At 44.0% G+C, this 17,738-nt stretch overlaps 1 protein-coding gene across 2 annotated transcripts in view; it reads left to right on the forward strand.

The window, feature by feature from the left end:
- The window catches only part of WWOX (WW domain containing oxidoreductase), a 978,183-nt gene that overhangs the window by 290,534 nt on the left and 669,911 nt on the right, over positions 1-17,738 (forward strand). The window contains exons 8-9 of one of the 2 annotated variants that reach the window (XM_047078802.1): positions 4,036-4,300; positions 9,748-9,825. In XM_047078802.1, coding sequence (XP_046934758.1) covers positions 4,036-4,300; positions 9,748-9,753 — 271 coding nt within the window. In that variant the 3' untranslated portion in view covers positions 9,754-9,825. Of the gene's footprint in view, positions 1-4,035; positions 4,301-9,747; positions 9,826-17,738 lie in introns of those variants that run through there. The other variant, XM_047078801.1, reaches the window with a different exon arrangement.

Here is a 17,738-nt window from a genome sequence, read left to right on the forward strand (position 1 = left end):
TTTGTGCGCACGTGTGCATGTGTGTATGTGTGTGTGTGTGTGTGTTTTACAAAATGCTAATTCCCCCCAGCTGGTTTGTTTATTACACTTGCATGGCCTCCTGTGGTGCCCTAGAGGTGGTGTGAATACTGGGTGCATAGTCCTGGGAAAGCACTCACTCACTGCTCAAGGACCAGAGCCTTAAACCATGTTGTAAAATGGAAGTGTTGATATCTAATTACCTCCATAAACCTTGGCGGAATCTCTTCGTTGGAGTCAAGACCCCCTGTTAGGGGAAAAATAAAGTCCTATGTTTGCAGAAAATATTATACCAGACTGCCCCCAGGCAAAATATTTATTAGCCTCCCCGTGTCTTCACTGTATTTTAGTTACTTATCTGGAGTGTGAGCGAGTGAATGCAGTTTCTGCATACCTAAAATACATCATATGAAAAGGAGAACTCGACTTCCTTGCTGTGAAAAATTTTCAGATAACAATTAAAATGGAATGAAAAGAGCGGAGGGCTGGCTGAACAACTGTGAATGGCTGCAGCTGCGTTGAGGGCCAAGTTGCTGTGTGCGCACTCACACACACACACACACACACACACACACGTACACAGCTTCGGAGGCAAATTCTGTCCTATTCTTTGAACATACTAGCTTTTGTCTACATAGAATCCAGCCTAATTATTTTTGGTAATGTAAAAATCCTCCATTAAAAAAAAATAAGGGAGCAGTATATATAGAAATACAAGACAGAGGTGCCCTCAAACAACAAATGTTGATGCCCAGAGAGCAAAATGGTCACATTTTGCTGTATTGGAAGGAGGATAATTCTATTAAGACATTATTGCGTGGCTTTGTCAATTCTTCAAGTTGAAAATAGAGTCGGCAGCATTTGAAGGGTTGTTTTACTGCGTCTTGAGCGGAGAGGTGAACGCAGTCATTTTTCAGGAAGCCCGCCCTGGCTCAGAGGGGTCCCAAGGCTTTCCCCCCTTCCTGCTTTCCAGAGGACTGTCAATACAAGCTAATCAGACCTGAAAAATGGGTTTGCTGCCCAGGAGATCAGCAAGGCAGGGATCTGCTCATGGATGGGGGCTGCTTGCAAAGGGTGGGCCTCCTGTTTCCTAGCTGTGCTTCTCCAACCCGAGAAGCTCCATCAACTTGGTTCCACCTAATTTCCCATCATGGTGGGTTTTTTTGGTGTGTTTGTTTGTTTGTTTTTGTTTGTGGGTTTTTTTTTTTTTTTTTTTTTTTTTGCCTTGTTTCTAGATTAAGGACTAGGAATGAATGCCTTTCCCACCTCTTAGGAGTTTAACTGACCTAGTGCTCCCCACATGAAAGACTTCCACTTTGTCCTTAAAAACCAAAGCAGGGAATTCATTCTAAACTGTAGAAGTGCCACATGCAAATATCGATGAGGGATATAGAGGACCCAAAGGTAATGCTAAATTTTGCCTTTGGAGCAAGGCTCAAAGGAAGCTTGGCACTTAGTTTGGAATTCTGAACCCAGGATCGAACTTTAATTCTCTAATCCTGTATTTAGTCCCTGCTATGTGTTGGGCACTGCAGTAGGCGTAAATACGCTGTCTGCCTTCCAAGAATTCACAGTTCACTGGGGGAGCCAGGTGAGCAAATGGCCTGCACTCTGGCATGGTAAGGACAGAGGCACACAGGACACAGCACACAGTACCCAGCATACAGATAAAATGCAAAGATGGCATGACTTGCTTTGTTACTGATGTTGGCAGGGAGGTGCGTGGGGCCATTGAAAACTGGGAATATCACCGCCTGGGTCCTGGCAAGTGGGCACCTCATTTCCGTGGAAACAAGTGTTTCAATCTGCTTTGCATGGCTTCTTTCAATCTGTCCCCCATTGCCCCCCAAGAAATCATTGTAACAACAAACAGTGAAAGAGCTGGTTAGGTAGTGCCTCCTGGGAGAAATGGCACTCATGCTGGGTTAGGCTAAACGCAGATGCCAAGACTGGTTTCCTGCAAAGGTGATGGAAAAAGAGTGGAGAGTAAGAGGAGGATGGTATTTTCGTCCCAAGCCAGGTAGATCTGGTCTGGATCCTTGATACTATTTCTGCACAGAGTAGGTAGAATCTCTAGGACATGGCCCATACATCGGATCACTGAGCTGTCAACAGTCTTTTTCTGTAATACCTTATTACTACGTTGGATTAAAGTTCAGAAATGATAGAACTTCCCTGCATAAATGCATTTTAATTCAATATGCTAGCTTAACTGTAATGGAAAGAAAAAAATAAACGTGAAACAAAATAGCATGTTTCTTAACTTGAGAAGGACTACAAGGAGGATAAGTAATCAGATGTGCGTGTCCGTGCGTCGGTCACCTCCACTGGGATACTCACAAATGCGGACCATTAACAGGTGTGGCCCTGCAGACTGAAATACTCCTGGCATGGAATCAAGCGTCACCTCCCCCCAAAACCCATGAAATCTGAAAGTGCGTTCATTCTTCATATACGTGGCTGTAGGACTACTGTCTTGGAAACGCAGTGGATGTCAAAACTGTGCATATATGAAAAACACAGCCAGGCTGTAGGCTCAGATCATTATACACGGGCTTTTCATCTGCATGAATGTCCCGTGGGACGATCTTCATGGAGCAAGACTCCGTCTGCATTGCAGGACGTCTACCATGCCCGGCCCCTGCCGGCAGTCATTATAACAATCAGAAAAAGGCCCCCATAAACTTTCAAATTTCCCGCTAAGTTCCAGTGCTTCTGATGATTAAGCTCGCAAGTCTGGGCACTTCCTGTGGTTTGGGGACTTGGAAACAGGCAGCCAACAATTAGTTTCAAGGTCTTGTTGTTGCATCCGTGATAACATTTCTGGCCATCAGCCTTGTTGATGACTTTAGAGCGGCGATGTCATTTAACACTAGAAATTGGATGTCACTGACTGAGTCCTGGAGAAGGGCTATTTCATTTCCATGAAAATAGGAATTTCACCTGTCCCTGGGTTGCTTTTACCTTCCTTGTAGCTCACCCTGAACTGCTCATATCCAGGAACAACCAGATTATTCCATGATTTTCATTTTACCTTTTGCTTTTGTTGCTATAGCCAGCGCCCAGAGTACTCTCCTTATATTTCCTTATTACTTGGTGCAAATGCTCAGAGTTAATTTAATGAAGGAAACTATGAGGAGTCTTTAACAAGGATGAGATCAACCTCCAGAAAATTCCTTTTGTTATGATCCTTTTTTTCTTTTAGGGCAGTCACTACTTTGCTGTTACTTGAAAGAAAGAAAGAAAGAAAGAAAGAAAGAAAGAAAGAAAGAAAGAAAGAGAAAGAAAAGAAAAGAAACAAACAGCTGGTGTTTAATGACTCCGTCAGACCCAATTATAAAACATCAACTACTTACTTTGATTTGTGTATTTCTCTGCCATGGGTATACTTAAAAACAGTAGAGTCTGCCAGAACTCATTCTGGCTTTGTTTACATTTATCTTTTAAACGTATAAGGCTATTGATGGCACCTCACCAAGGTTATAACCCCTTTATAATCATTAATTTTTAATCTGGAAAAGAGTCTTGGGGGCAGCAAGACTCATCTATATTTACTTGGAGGATCAAATGAAAATATACAGGACTCAAGCGTTGGCTAAAATAACCCAGGAAAGCCCCGTCAAAGGTTAGGAATGTGATATCTTTCTGCTTCCAAAAGCTGTAGCCCTTTATTTAAGATGCTTTTCCATTTAATTTAATTATCCTTGAACTTCCTGTTGAAGGTTTTGAAAAATACACGTTGGAAGCAGGGGGAGTTGAGTGTGTTAAGATTGCCCCATTTCTGAGTTTGGGCCCTTACGTAGTCTGTCTTTGGATGCTGTTGTTTTATCGTGTCCAGTCACTATTGTCCATTTCTAAGGGAGACTTTGTTTCTACATTTGCCCAGTTGGGTTTTCAGTTGCCTCTGTGGTGGTGTCCTCAGACTTCTAATAAAAATAAAACGCTATTGTTATCAGGAGTCAGAGATTGGCTGCTTCATGTCATACTTCCTATCTTTTTTTGTTTTGTGTCGTTTAGATTCACAGATATTAACGATTCCTCGGGCAAACTGGACTTCAGCCGCCTTTCTCCATCTAAAAATGACTACTGGGCCATGCTGGCTTACAACCGGTCTAAGCTGTGCAACATTCTCTTCTCCAACGAGCTCCACCGCCGCCTGTCCCCGCGTGGGGTGACGTCGAACGCCGTGCACCCTGGAAACATGTTGTATTCGTCCATTCATCGTAACTGGTGGGTGTACACGCTGCTGTTTACGTTGGCCAGGCCTTTCACCAAGTCCATGGTAAGTGAATGGCTTCTGTCGCCGCCACAGACACCTTCAGTGCGCTCTTAATGGAGCTTCAGCTTCTCTCCTCCGGTAGTGCCGAGTCTGGTCTTGACAGCCACGTCCTCGGGCCCGTTAAAGCCATCAGTCAGGGCTCTCGAACACATTTCAGTTGACTTCGATTATAGCTGTTTCTCTAAAGGCGTCTTGGAGGGCTGGATAGAAAACGTGATTTTTCCAGTATTGCGTTAAGGATGGCTTGAAGTCTTGGTGGAGATGCTTTGCTTTCTTTTGATGCGTTTTTTTTTTCTAATTGCTGTTATTCAGAAGGCATAGTACTTGACAACCGTGTTTTGTGTCAGTAGGTGAAAAACATGGGTTGGTGACTGTTGAATTATCAGCCGAAGTGATTCCTTTGTTTCAGTTGGGAATCTATATTTGATGTGGTAAATTCTTCTTTTAATGGATGTGAACCTCACCTGGAAAACTTTTTGTCGGTCCCAAGTGCCTTTTATTCTTTACTTCCCCAAAGGTGAGTCCTTTTGGATGAATCACACCTCTGTGGTTAGATTCGGAAGCGTTCACGAAGGTAAATAGGAAGTTTTTACATTTTCGATGGTCGTATAACCTCCGTATCTAGAAACTTCTTCCATGAAAACGTTTTAATAGGAAGTCTTTTAAATGAGCAATGCACATTTTACACAGTATATTTGGTATGGTGTTTTTTTCCTAAACCACGGGCCTTTAAAAACGCTTCAAATTAGTGCATGCAAATACTATTCCAGTTAACCGACTTAACCTCTAATCCTCAGAAAGGTCCAAACACGTTTTGGCTTCTGAGAGTATCACAAGGTGAATTCATTATCCTGGGAAAATGATCATGTGGCCTCTGAATAGTCTGCCTTCTTCTCCAGCAGCCATTCCCACTTAACCGTGGGTCAGATACCCAACCGCTCTGAGCCTGATTCCTCACACTTAAAATGGCAATACGGGTTGTTGTGGGGATTGACCCTAATGGGTATGCCATTTATAACATTGGGTATGGAATTTCTGTGGAGACTTTCATCTGACTGTGCACTGTGGTAGCCACCTGCCGTGTGTGGCTCTGGAGCCCTTGAAAAGTGGCTAAATACAACCGAGAGGCTGAATTTTTCATTGGCTTTTACCTTGATTGATTTAGGTTTACATAGCTGCAAGATTGGAAAGCACGGTTAAATAATGTGCCTAGATAGTAGGTATGTAGTACTCCTGCTATGATGGTTGTTGTTATTGTTTATATTACCTCTGGAGAGGATTATTTTCCGAAGTGTCATTGTTTGTGTTGCATATAAAGATTACAGAACTAAAGGAGTCCGTAGACCGGAGTCTGCTGGACGAAGTTGGGTGGACCTCCGTCTCTGTCCCTAGAGGCCCAAGGAGAAGGCAAATGGCAAAGTGGGAAGGGTGTCCAGATGAAGAGAGTCTGGCCTCCGACACGTACACCTGGTCTCCCAGGAGCCATAGTAGAATGAACTTTCCATGTTCTGGGCCCCCAGTAACTGAAAAACAGCATCTTTTCTCTGCCATGATGCACTTTTTTGGATAAGCATATAGATGATAAAGACTATGAAGTATGTATGTAGGTTTAGATTTTTAGGACATTCTTTTTTCTAATCGTGTTTTGATATATTTAGGTGTCCGGTGGTATTCTTGGCCATCAGAGTTCTCTGGCTAGGTTTATAAAGACGTGGAATGGGAATGAATTTGTCAGAGTCACAGACAGTTGCTTCTTCACAACATAGACATTTAGGACTGTGTGTATGTGGACTGGGTGTGTGTGTGGACTGGGTGTATGCGGGAGAGATATCAGCATGATGGGGCTATGTCACTGGCAGGACAGACCGGGCTCACTGGAAAGGTCACCTTGTGTTTTATCCTCCCGTACGGGGCTTGACGCTACTTCCGTCGTGAGAAGACATTTGTTTTGTGGAAGCGGAGTGTCCTTCTCCCTTTTTTAACACACATTTATTTGTGGACATAAGCCACATAGTCGCATCCCCGTTGTCACCCCCTGTGAAAGCTGGATTCCTCAATGCCCACGAAGAAGCTTAGCATAAATGCAACGTCCTTATCGCCAGGGGGCCGTTTGTGCTGCACTGATGTGTCTGCGTGTCACTCCAACAGTGTCTCCTTTTGACATGAGTGTTGCTGGGGTACCCATCGCATTGCCCAAGGTCACGGAATGGAGAAGCACAGCCCACCCTTGTGCTCGGAAGCCCTGCCTTTGCTTCTCCACTGTAGCTGGCTCCCTTAAGTATTAAACAGCAGTATTCTAATATCAACGTCCCTTTTTTATTTGCTGTGACTTGCTGTGACTACGGCGATTTTAGTTACAGTAATTAGGTCACCCTTCATGGAGTCAGGCTATTTTAAGTGCCTCTTTAAGGAATATTGTTGCAGATCAGTAATTTTACAATTGGATGTTCTTGTGCAACTTTATTAAATGTAATCTGTCTTTTAAATGTTGCCCTTTTACAGTTATACATTTCTAATTGTTGCTGTAAATGCATTATCACTTTGAAATTAATTAATTTTTCCATTTTGGCTGCCTGCAGTATAATAATCACTAATGAGAAACTCATAGGGATTAATCTCAGCACAGCGACCCCTACTGGTAAGGCTGTGTCTTTGGCACCGCGTCCCCTTGAGGTCTGGAGGGTAGGCCAAGTGTTTGAGGAGTCTGTGGGGGAAGCGTTTGTTTCCTTTCCCTCCAACTTGTGTAAAAATAAAAATAATTCATACCAGTGGGAATAGGATTTTTTTTAAGTAATCTTTACACCCCTTGTGGGGCTTGAACTCATAACCCCCGAATCAAGAGTCACATGCTCTTCCTATTGAACAAGCCAGGCGTCCGGCGAATAGGATTGTTTTAAAATATTGTTTAAAAAATATGCAGGACTCTAGTTCCTCTTGAAACATCTTAAAGTTTGGTGGGAGCTTTTTGATAATGAAGTCACATCCACCATGGCTATGTTATACATTATTTTCTTGTCTCCCTAGCTTTCTTTTATGCAATTAACATACTCTAAAATTGTATCTTGCATATGTGTGCATGAATATATACTGTAAGGATATATAAAGTGCTCATACCTTGGTATTTCTCCAAGAAACTTAATTCACAAAACCAGGCTTATTGTATTATTGGGTGATAGAAGAGATTTCCAATTTTGGCTATTGGCAATCGTTGCCATTTGGTGACTTTAGACTCCTGCTGTGCCCCCGGGTAGGATGTGACTTTGCACCTTAGTCCAGACCCTGTGATGCTTTAATTCCTCACAACGGTTCCACACAATGCTAGAATGATTATCCTCCCTGGTAGTCAAGGAACACAGAGAACTCACCCACCTTGCCTGGAGACCCTTCACCGGCTCCTCCCAAGTACATTTGCCTTGTCTGATGCACCACAGCGTCCCCACTGTGTAGATCTCCTCGTGCCGTTATTGTTTCCTTTTTAAAATGCTTGAGAGTACCTTCATGAACTTAACCCTCGGCCTTTTTTTTTTTTTTTTTTTTTTTTTTGCTTTTTCTTTTTTTGCCCCACGTAAACTTTCAGTTCTGGTAAACAACGCATTAGCTCGAGTTCCTAGGTCCAAGCCAGCCCTTTGCGGATCGGTATGTAAATTTGAAGCTGAGCTCTGTCACGTGCCTCTGAGGGTGTTTTGTGTGACCAAATATTTATGTTGGCAGGTAACGGTAGAAAGAATATCATGTGTTAGGGTAGCAGGAGCTTAGCAGATGTTTTAGGGAGCTGCGTTTTCAAATCATTTTACATTAAAAAATGGCTCGAGTTTGTCGAACTTCTGGAATGATTGAGTTACGTTTCCTGTGGCCGTGTAGAGGCAGTCATTGGGCTGAGTTTTAACAGATGTGCGGCCACCCCGCTAATGGATGGATCTGCACCACCGGTCCTGTTGCAAAGTTATAAATTATAACTAGAAAAAGCACAAGATGCCATTCTTCTAACCTTCGCGAAAGCCAAGCTGGGTAATTCTGCCCTTGAACGACCCGCCGCAGGGTGATTTATAGTTGTATAATTTAAAACATAATGAAGGAGATAATAGATGTTGATTTGTTCTTTAAATTAGTGTTTTAGAAAAATACTTCTCCTCCCCCCCCCCCACTTTTAAATACCTGCAGCTGACTACACTCCAGATATTATCAAGGACAAAGCCCCGTTGGAATCTTTACCCATGCATTGGAGGAGAAGGCAAGGGCCTTTTCCTGGGCTGGGAGGAGGAGATAGAGTTTTCATAGTAGAAATTTCAGAATATTCCTCACTAACGTAAATGCTGGGGGACTCCCGAGTGAGGGTTGAGTTCTCTGGCTGCTTTGCCTTTGCCAGTCCAGATATGTTAGAAAACTAGACTCCTACGACCCCGCCGTGGCTGGGCCGCACTTGACCTTTCCTGCAGAACCCCACAGGAGGACCTGTTGGCAGTGCTCTTCCTGCTGAGGTCACATAGCCGCTATCTCACACGTTCTGCTCGCTTTCCAGGATTATCATTGGCATTGGTTTTATTAGTCACCTCTGATTCCGTCCAGAGCTTGAAAGTTAACAGTGTTTGCTCAAGGTACAGCCCAAGGGATATGGTAGAGCGAAAAAGAGCAAAGCATTTAGAACCATTAGGACTGTATTCAAAACTCAACGTTTCCACCTCTTGTAATTATATAACTTTGAAATGATGCATCCTTTGTGAGGTTCATATTCTACATCAGTGTTCATGTTTTGGGCTGTGAGTTAATACTGCCCAATTAAAAATCTTTGGAATAATATTGGTTTGTTTTTCTCATGTATCCAGAAATCCAGGGGCTCTTAGGGGTGTGTTTGGCTACTTTTAGGCAGCTTCTTTGTGCTTGTGTTAGCTTTTCCCTCATGCTTATAAGATGGCTGCAGTAGCAGCAACCATTGCGTCCTACATGATGAGGTCTGAAGGCAGAATGGGAGGGATGGGACTCCTCCTTGCATACCTCCCTTCTTTATCAAGGAAGAGAACATTCCATCTCAGAGCATACCATCTCAGAACTGTCTTCTGTAGCACTCTGCTTCAGCTCCCACTGGCCAGGATTCAGAGTCGCTTGTCCATAGCCGTGGTGCAAGGGAGGCTGGGAAAGTGCATTTCTGGCATTTTGTGTCTCTAGGGTTGGAGGTGAGATTGGTGGCAGAGAAAATGGATGGCACGATGGCTTTTGAGCAGGCTCTGGTGAATACGTGTGCCTGTAGTTTTTCTCGTCTGTCAGGTGGGAATCCTGTCTTTCTTAGGGGGTCACTGTGAAAGCACGTGAGAATGGAATGAAAGGAGCATGGCCTTGTCTGGTCCCCTTCTATGCGGCGAGCTTTACCTCAATCTCATTAGAGCTCATTCTCCTTCCTTCTCGAGGATGCTGAAGCATACTTCCTTTAGTCTAAAACCCTCCCTTTCCTCCAGGTCTAGTTACTTTCTACTCGTCCTTCAAAGCTCAACCCAAACATCACAGCCCAAGCAAGCATTAGATCAGAATGTGGTCAAGACTCCCTTCCTGTGCCCTCCTAAGGGCTGGTTCTCAGAATACTGTCTGACGCGCAGTAGTCCTCCGTAAACATGTGCCGAATGAACGAATGAAGGACGCCCAGAAATTCTCCTACAGATCACCGGAAACAAACACAATTTAGAAAAATAATCTGTGCTGTTCTGTGTTTAATGCCTTTCTCTCCCTCTCTTGAAAGTGCTGTTTTTGCATTCACACCACTGTATCCCTGGTCCATAAAGTAAATGCTCAGTAAATATTTGTAAATGAATAAATGAAAGACGATTAGGTGCTTAATGAATGACAGTCATTAAGGCATTCCTTATCATTACTCTATCTGAGGAGGGCAGAGCACCGCACAATGTGCAGATAGAGAAGTGGATGAGGCTAGGGGGCCCGGCCTGCATCCCTCAGCTAGTACGCAGGAGAGCTGGGACCAGAACCCAGGCCCCCCAGCCTCCTGGCCAAGTGCCGGATAAGGGGTCTTCCAAAGGGGTGTGTGTGGAGGGAAACCCTAAGGAGAGAACCGGGAGGAGTGGGGAAGACAGGCTGTAAAGGTGGGTGAGACCCTGGCTCTCCCTCCCACCTTACCTCTTGGGCACATTTTCTAAGCTGATTGAGATTCATGAACTGGAACGTTCGACCTACCTCAGGGGTTCTTGTTGAGAATTGAAGGAGCTTAGGAATACGCTGCATCTAGAATGTGCTCGATGCTCAACAAACACTAAGTGGTATCACTGTTACAACTGACACGCATTGAGAATTGACGAGCAGGACGACACAGCACACAGAACACGCTAGATGCTCAATAAATATTTATTATTGTTGTCATCATCATGTCTTCGGGCGAGTGACGGGTCCCTTCCCTTCCCCTCGAGTCGATGTCTGTCCTCCCAGTGACGGCTCTGGGTCTGTTCCTGAAGGTCTCATACCCCCGCGAGCACTGAGCACAGAAACACCACCCACCAGCCGGAGGAACACACAGAATGGCCGTCGGGACTCGACGGGTTTCCGTGGTGCGTATCGCAAGCCCTCCCGGCTGCCTGTTTGAAGCCACCAATTGCACACTTAGCTTTGAGGGAAGATCAGCCCTTGCTTGTTGAAGACAAAGACAAGGGAAATACGCGTGGCTCTGTGAGGCCATAGCCTCTCTTCCTGGCATCTTCTCCTCCTGGCTTTTCAGCGTTTCAAGTCTGGTTAGGCCTTTGTTCCCGAATGAGGACTCCAGAGGGGGGGAGAAGTGACGATCTGGCCTTAATATGTGTGACAAATTATTTAATGAACATTTAGCCAAGATTTGAAAGTCCCCTAGTTTTATCTTCCTCGCCTCCCTTTCTTCTGCACCCCTGCCGGCGTTTTGGTAACGCGTGGCCTCATCCCCGCTCCCTCGCTAGCTCTTTCATTGCTTTTAAGTCCGTGGTGCCGCCTTTGATCCTCCCCTCTCGGTTTCCTTTTCTCCAATTTCATGCTTTTTTCCAGCGGGTTTTGGCTGCAGTGCAGCGTAGACATCGGAGGCCAGCACGATGAGACAGACGCCAGGAGCTTGCGTGGCCCCGTGACAGCACTTCTGCCACGTGTCCTCTGTGGACGTTGATTTCTGTGTCACTCCCCGGACGCGTGGATCGTTCCTGGGGAGGGGGGCGGTTCATGTGCGTTTTTGGCAGCAAGAAAAAGAACTCAGATCCCGTGTTCTGAGTTGTAGAGAAACTGAAACCCACACCCGCCCCCGCCCCTTCTTGGGACACTAAGAAAATCAGTTCCGTTGGTCGTGTCACATGCAAAGGTACTCGGGGCCAGGCTCCAGGCTCTGGGTCTTACATCTTTATGTGTCTTGTCTCACTTAATGCCCCATCTTAGAGTTTGCTGTCATCAAACAATCGTGTGTCTCTGAGCACATCATTTGCCCTCTCTGCGCCTCAGTTGTGTCATCTGTAAAATGAGTCAGTTGACCAGATTAGTCAAATTAGTCCTGTGGCTTATGCGGTTTACGGATTTTAGAGAATGGGTATAATCTGAAAGGAAGTAAGAAAGGGATACTAAGGTAAGTTCATACCTTTTTATCCCGAAAACATGAAAAACAAACCCACCACCATTGACTCTCAGCACCGTTTTTTAAGGAATGGGTATTTTAACGCCAAAAAGTATAAATAGGACCCGACTGTGGACCCAAAAGCAGACCTCGCGGTGGACGGCGTTTGACTTCAGGAAAACTCCTGATGGTGTCACTGCTGTGTTGTTCTTGAAAGTCCTGGGCCTGCCCTTGGGAATGACCGGCCCAGAAGACCCCACAGGTCCAGACTTGCTGGAAAGCTAATTGCGTCTCACTTCATTGTCATGAACCCGAGGTGAGACCGTCAGAAATGCGGACCTACCTAGACTCCCCAGAGCTGAGTAAAGCACAGTGCAGGGACGCGAGGTTTGAATCTGGGTATAAGCTGACCTAGTGTAGGTGATTTTTTTCCCCCCACAAGCACCTGTTTCAGCCTGTGCACTTTTATAAATATGACACCCCATCTTCTTCCGTCCCGGTTTCTGTGGGTTTGGAACCCCGGGCATGGCTTCACGGGGCTGCCTGCTTCCGGGTCGGCTCCCAGACCACACTTCCTGGGTGAGCCAGATTGAAACCGTCTCCAGGGTCAGCTGGAGAGGGGTCCACTTCCAGGGTCCCGTGCTGGTTCGCAGGATTCAGCTCCCTGTGGCCCAGTAGACTGGGGACTCTCTGGTTCCTCCCTGGCCATGCGCTGGACGCCTCTTTCTCCCTTCCTTGCTGCCCAGGCCTCCCCACCATGGCAGCTTGTTTCATCAGAGCGCGGAGGCCGAGGAGGAAACAGTCTGTCAGCGTGATGAAGTCCCGGTCCTTCGCAACCTTACCACAGAAGTGACACCTCACTACTTTGGCCCGTTCTGTTTGTTAGAAGCAAGTCCCTGGGTGGGACCCGCATTCACAGAGAGAGGATTTCACCGCAGCGTGGAGACCGGGAGGGAGGGAGCACTGTGAGGCTGTCACACTTTACAAGTCCAGTTTCGTTGGTTTTTTCCAGTGCCTTTTGGTGACAGATTTGCTTCCAGGCTTCGATATTTCCTGGCCTTGCGCCATGGCAGTCCTTACTGACACGCTTCTGTCTTCCTTGCTGTTCTGCTCGGGTCCTTTCTACGTTCTTGTCTTCTTCCCTCTTTCTGGGCTGCAAGAGGTACCAGATGCCCCCACTTTGTTTTTTATATATTTATGCATTTCTGCCTCACGGTGGGAGATAAGATTTAGTCTTTTAATAAGAGAGCTTATGGAAAAAATAAAGAAACGTGTGGATTATGTTTCCGAAAGTCAAGTATTTATTTTCTTGCTTCTTTAGTAGAGGGGGCCATGTTAATCGATGGCCCAAATTTTCTTCCTAAAGAAACGTGTGTTGCTGAGTTTTGATTCAAGTTTCAAAAATTGGCCAGAGAACTTGGACTTTTTTTTTTTTTTTAAAGTCATAAAGCTAGATAAAATTCAGCGATCATTTCAAAGTCCACGTAGAATATTATTCTTGTTGCAGTCTATGTATAGTCTCTAGGATTTGTTGTTTCGGTTTTGGGGTTTATTATTATTATTTTTTTCAGCAGTAATGTAAGGGGAAGAAACACTTTCATTTTGCTGTTTTCAGAAAATATTGTAGAGATTGATTTTGAATGTGTTCATGTTATAAAACCTCTCCTTTAGAAAGTATAATAAGTAAAATATCTTAGTAATATTCTAATATTCCCCTGTGAAATATCATGCTTTTTTTCTCTTTTTTTTTTTTTTTTTTTTACTGAGATGGGGCTTTTGTTTCGCCACATACTGCCTTCTACACTGCTTGAGACATTTCATCTCCAAGTTTCATAGGATGGGGTCTCTTTAATCATTTACATTTTGAAAAAAAAAAAAGAAAGTGAAATATTCTTTAAGAAGCCAAAGTAATCCACGGGAATGTATGGTGTTTGTTCAGCTGGATATGTTATTTATTTGAAGTACTGAGAGAAATCTCTTCTGACTGCTCAAAAAAGGGAAGAATAAACAGTAAGAGTGTCCAAGTAATCTGAGCTAGAAGGTCCCTCCTTTCACAGAAAAGTTATAAAAAGTATATTCGCCAGATCCAAAAAAAATACTGTATATCAACTACTGAGACCTGCACAATGTTTTCTTAGTATTCTCACTCTTCAGAAGAAAGAAAAAAAAGAAACAACTGTAAAACCTGGGAACTTAAATTTTTTTTTTTTTGATATTTTAATATTCCTCGGCAGGTGAATACAATAAGTCTGTTTTTCCTTCTTAGAGCGTAGCATCTCCTGTTGGCTTTTGGATGTGTTATGTGTCACTTGTGTCTTTGTTGACTCTCTATAACCATAAATGACCACGTAATGAAATTTGTGGGCCTAACATCTCAGCATTAACTCTGAGTACATGTCCTATAAAGAAGGCATTAAGAAGATGTTTAAAAGAAAAAAAAATTACAACGTATTTCAAAAGAATTAGATTCTGGAATGTATCCAGTCATGAAAATAATATAGATTTCTTCTGTCTTCGTGCACTCTGTTAAAACCATTAGGAATGAGCCGGCATGTTTCTTGTGGATGAAATGTAGGGGAACATACCAAATTCCTATATCCCAGACCCAGAAGGGCCTGTCCTCTGTAGCGGTTTGCTTTCCTCTTAAGCTTGCGTGCCACCTCTTCCAGTGTCATTTTGTCTCACTGCCAGACTCAAGGCTCTGTCGGAGTCATATTTGAACCCGGAATGGAGGTCTTTCTCATCCAGAGCAAAAAAAAAGCGTACCTTTGCCATGCGCACCACTGACACGCTGCCTTGTTAAGTCTCTAACGTTAAGATTTGAAATGTATTCTTTGTATTTGAGAGATTCGCTGTGAGTTTTCCCTGGATAAGTGTATGCTCTGTGAATCTAGAAGAAAAAAACCTAATAACCACAAAACCACTGCTCTGATTTATCAGGACTCACCTGTTCTAAGCACCTCCCATGTGTCCACTCATTTATTTCCTGCCATTCGCTACCAGCCGTATAAGGTCTGTAGGACCTGAGAAGAGCGTGTTCATCTATCTTGTGGAAGAGAAACGCATCGCAATGTAAGCACAAAGGCCACGCCTTTGACGTTGAAGACGCAGGGCTCTGAGCTTCAGCCCTTCCTTGTAGTGGGCAAATCACATGATCTCTCTGGACCTCAGGTTTTCTTTTTCTCTTTGGAATGGAGAAAATCGTTCCCACATCTTTGGGTTGTTTGTGGATTAAGTCATCACTCAACCCTGGGGCATAGAGTAGACCCTCAAGAAATACTGGTTTTCTTGTGTCCTACTTGTTAATGTGAACTTTCTTGGGGTTTACTGATTTCTGAGGACACACAAGAAGCTACTGTCAGGGGTGTTGTCTCTTATTTGACCCCAAAACACGTGAAGCTGTACCACACTGCATGTTAGGAATGCCCTTGAACTCTGAATCCCAAGGAGAGCCCCTGAGCACCTACCGTTCTCTCTTCTGCTTGGTAATGAAATTGTAGCGTATTGCTGGAGCTGCTCATCCAATTCTGTGCCTTTTCAAGCCATATTAATGCTAATGGTGAGCGTATCAACTTCCTCTGGTTTTTAGTGGCTCTACATTTTGTTCCTCTTGTTCTGTGCCTTTTCTTTCTTTGGGTCACCTTAAATCCGTTTTTGGAAGCAGATCAACTATGAATTACTAAAGTGATGTAGGTTGAAGTACAGGCATATCACATTAAATCTGTTAATAATACAAGGCCAAAAGCACTTCATCGTGGTCTGCTCTTTGGGGCATATTTCTGAATTGTCCACATTCAACAGAAGAGATGATGCAACACCCTTTGACCAAACAGAACTTAAAAAAAATTTTTTTTAATGTTTTTTTATTTTTGAGAGAGAGAGAGAGAGAGAGACAGACAGAACGTGAGCAGGGGAGTGGCAGAGGGAGAGGGAGACACAGGATCGGAAGCAGGCTCCAGGCTCCGAGCTGTCAGCGCAGAGCCTGAAGTGGGGCTCGAGCTCATCAACCGTGAGACCATGACCCGAGCCGAATGGACACTTAAACCCACTGTGCCACCCAGGAGCCCCAACAAAATGTATCTTTTTTTAATTTTTTTTTCAACGTTTTTTATTTATTTTTGGGACAGAGAGAGACAGAGCATGAACGGGGGAGGGGCAGAGAGAGAGGGAGACACAGAATCGGAAACAGGCTCCAGGCTCTGAGCCATCAGCCCAGAGCCCGACGCGGGGCTCGAACTCACGGACCGCGAGATCGTGACCTGGCTGAAGTCGGACGCTTAACCGACCGCGCCACCCAGGCGCCCCCAAAATGTATCTTTTAATAAAACCATCCTGCGTTTGGAATTTGGGGGGAGCTTTCGCTTTTATTTCCACTTTTTTTTTCCTCATACGATTTATATGATGCTAGATATTGTTTCCTGTCAAGGAGTATACCAACTGCCCAGATGGCAAGACTTCTAGTCACATATGTGTGTGTCTAGTCACACATGTGTGTGTACACACATGTATATGCATGCAATCACAGTTCTTCAAAGACCTGATATACATTTACTTCTTCTGTCGTCTTTTTCTATTTCTTGATTATTCTCTTTCTCCTATGCCCATTATTATTTTTCAGTCAGCTGTTCTTATCTTAAATATCTTTGTGAAAAATGTATTTATCTCATATTCAGTTCGTTCAGGATGGTTTCTAAAAACAACAAAAGCTAGCTATCAATCACAGTGTATGTGGACATTTGTAGACACTAAGTACTCAACAAATGGGTTCATTATATCATGCACATAGCCACGTACACTTAGAAAATCTGCTTGGGGGCAGGGGGAGATAAAACCAACTATTTCATCCTGCTCTTTTGATCCCGAGACTTTTTCTTTAACTCCGTATTTATGAATAAAACATTTTAATCAGAATTATATTAACAATGACCAACTTTTTTTTCCCATGAGAGTCTAATACAGGATAAATTCCATTAAGTCAATTAAATACCTTGATCAACTTTTTAAACTTGATACAGATACTTAAGGTGTTGCTTTAAAAAAAAATTATTTTACTAAACTCCTTTTCACCAGGACCTTTCCCCACACCCCTAGATACATTGTACAGCGAAGATGTCATCATCTGCTTTTTGCACACGCTGAGTTTTACAGCTTTTGTCTCATGAGATTTTTGGGTCGGGTATTCCCACCAAACCAGACTTTTAGATCAGGCACATCTCAGTCTCACCACGTGCGGTTTTTTTTTCAGTGAGTCTTTGTGATGGTTAGTTCATCCAGAAGTATATGTTATTGATTTGATAAACGACTGGTATTCATTTCTCAGCTAATACCTAAGAAATTCCTCTGCAAGTCTGTTCCGACATTCTAGGGTTTCTCAGTTATCCGGGATTGGTCTCTGAGGCTGTTGCTTTTTGTTTCTTTTAGGAACTTCCAAACATTTGGATGATTTTGAAACGCTTGCCCTTACTGTGTGGTGGCCAGGCAGGTTGTAAAGGATGGGTCAACATGTCCTGTTGGTGCTCCAGAACATTGTCTTTCAAACCTGTTTTGTTTTGTTTTGTTTTGTTTTGTTTTGTTTTAATGTTTATTTTTGAGAGAGAGAGACAGAGACAGAGAGACAGAGAGACAGAGAGAGGGCGAGTAGCAGAGAGGCAGAGAGAGAGGGAGACAGAGAATCTGAAGCAGGCTTCAGGTTCTGAGCTATCAGCGCAGAGCCCGATGCGGGTCTCAAACTCACAGACTGTGAGATCGTGAGCTGAGCTGAAATCGGATGCTTAACCAACTGAGCCACCCCAGAGCCCCTCAAACCTTTTTTGATTACCACGAAAGATTTTTATGTCACAACCCAGTGCATGTATCCCTACGTATATACGTGCGTGTGTATCT

The sequence above is a fragment of the Lynx rufus genome, unplaced genomic scaffold (genome assembly GCF_022079265.1).
Source record: "Lynx rufus isolate CCGP_SWC_20201006 ecotype Redwood Valley unplaced genomic scaffold, mLynRuf1.p SCAF_16, whole genome shotgun sequence".
NCBI lineage: Eukaryota > Metazoa > Chordata > Mammalia > Carnivora > Felidae > Lynx > Lynx rufus.